At 50.0% G+C, this 1379-nt stretch overlaps 1 protein-coding gene across 1 annotated transcript in view; it reads left to right on the forward strand.

The window, feature by feature from the left end:
- VOLCADRAFT_105638 (uncharacterized protein) overlaps positions 1–1150 on the forward strand; it is a gene marked incomplete at its 5' end in the record, with an annotated part of 1504 nt that extends 354 nt beyond the window's left edge. The window contains one exon of the mRNA XM_002952600.1: positions 439–1150. Within this exon, the coding sequence (XP_002952646.1) occupies positions 439–627 (189 nt within the window). The 3' untranslated portion in view covers positions 628–1150. The remainder of the gene's footprint in view (positions 1–438) is intronic.
- Between the last annotated feature and the right edge of the window lie 229 nt (positions 1151–1379).

Below are 1379 nucleotides of genomic sequence, written 5' to 3' on the forward strand. Positions count from 1 at the left end.
TGCAGCTGCGCGATAATCTGCACCTGCTGCGCGTCAGTGGCTTGCAGCTACGCGTTAGTGGCTTGCAGCTGCACGTTAGTGGCTTGCAGCTGCGCGATGGTCTCCGCCTGCTGCGCGATAGTCTCCGCCTGGCTGTTCACTTGCCCCTGCGCCTCTTGTAGGGCATGCAGCAGCTGCTGACCAGCGGCCGAATTCAATGAAGCATTGCTAGATGCATCTGAGCCCGACGCGGCAGATATCGAGGCGCTGCAAGTTGCGCAGCAGGCACCACGACGGCGAGGCCTCCTGCGGTATGTTAGGGACAAGGACGGGCTTGCATAGGAGTGCGCACATGTCGCCAAAGGTGCCTGCCTGAAGTCGCTGTGCTGACTGATGCACACTGCACCGGCCAACACCTGCTTTTGCTCAACCGCAGGCTCTTCTCGTGCTGCTGATCAGGTGGGGCTAGCCATTAAGGTTGGCAAGGAGCTCAAGAAGCACACGGCCGTAGAGCTTCCAGTGCAGAGCGTACTTGGCAGATTCAGCAAGCAGCAGGTCAAGGAGTGGGCTTTCTCCCATGGCTGCACAAATGTTCTATGGAATGACTCCATGGTCCAGTACAAGGGCAAGCTGGCGTTGGTTGCTTAGAGAGGTTCCTTGATGAGCAGGGATACGGAGCAAGTGGGCAGCTGCAGTCTAGAGCTATGTGGTTCAGTGGTGTGTAGTAGGTGTTCACTAGGAAAAATGGAAGCAGTGCAGTAGTAGTGTGAAACAGGTCACAGGTGAAGGTTGATGAAGAACATGTGTGTATAATTGCATGCCAAGAAAAGGTACTGCTGTTGCTGTGATGATTTTGGTAGCAGCCTCCAGACTTGTAAAGAATAGAGACAATAGATGCCTGTACAGGCCAGCTGGCTGTGCACTATACTGCACAATTCCACATGATGAGCAAGTGAGGTGACCAGGGCGACCCAGACTGTTGTGTGTAATACATACATATGTATATAATTCCTGACGAATGTGGTTTTGTGCCTACCCATGCAGTACAAGCTTCTATCCCCAATGATGGCAAATAGATGCTGATGGCATGAATAATGAAGTCAGACAGCTTTCCAAAAAAAAGAGAATGAGTGATTTAATAGTGGACAGGGAATCATGTAAAAGCTCATAAAATTTACAGCGTCTGAACCTCAATACAGCAATTAAAATCCTTCAACAAAAGTTCAGCAAATTATCTAATGGCAACAGCCAGTAACATGATGGAACTTCCTTTTAGCATGTCCCTGCTCGTAACAGCTTTCAAGGCCTGTTAGCAACTACAGCCCTTGGCACCGCTTAACAGCTTAAGTGAATTGAACAAATGCTAACAATTAGTTTCCCAGAACCCTAACAGCCGTAAA

Source organism: Volvox carteri, assembly GCF_000143455.1.
Source record: "Volvox carteri f. nagariensis unplaced genomic scaffold VOLCAscaffold_31, whole genome shotgun sequence".
In the NCBI taxonomy this organism is placed as follows: Eukaryota; Viridiplantae; Chlorophyta; class Chlorophyceae; order Chlamydomonadales; family Volvocaceae; genus Volvox; species Volvox carteri.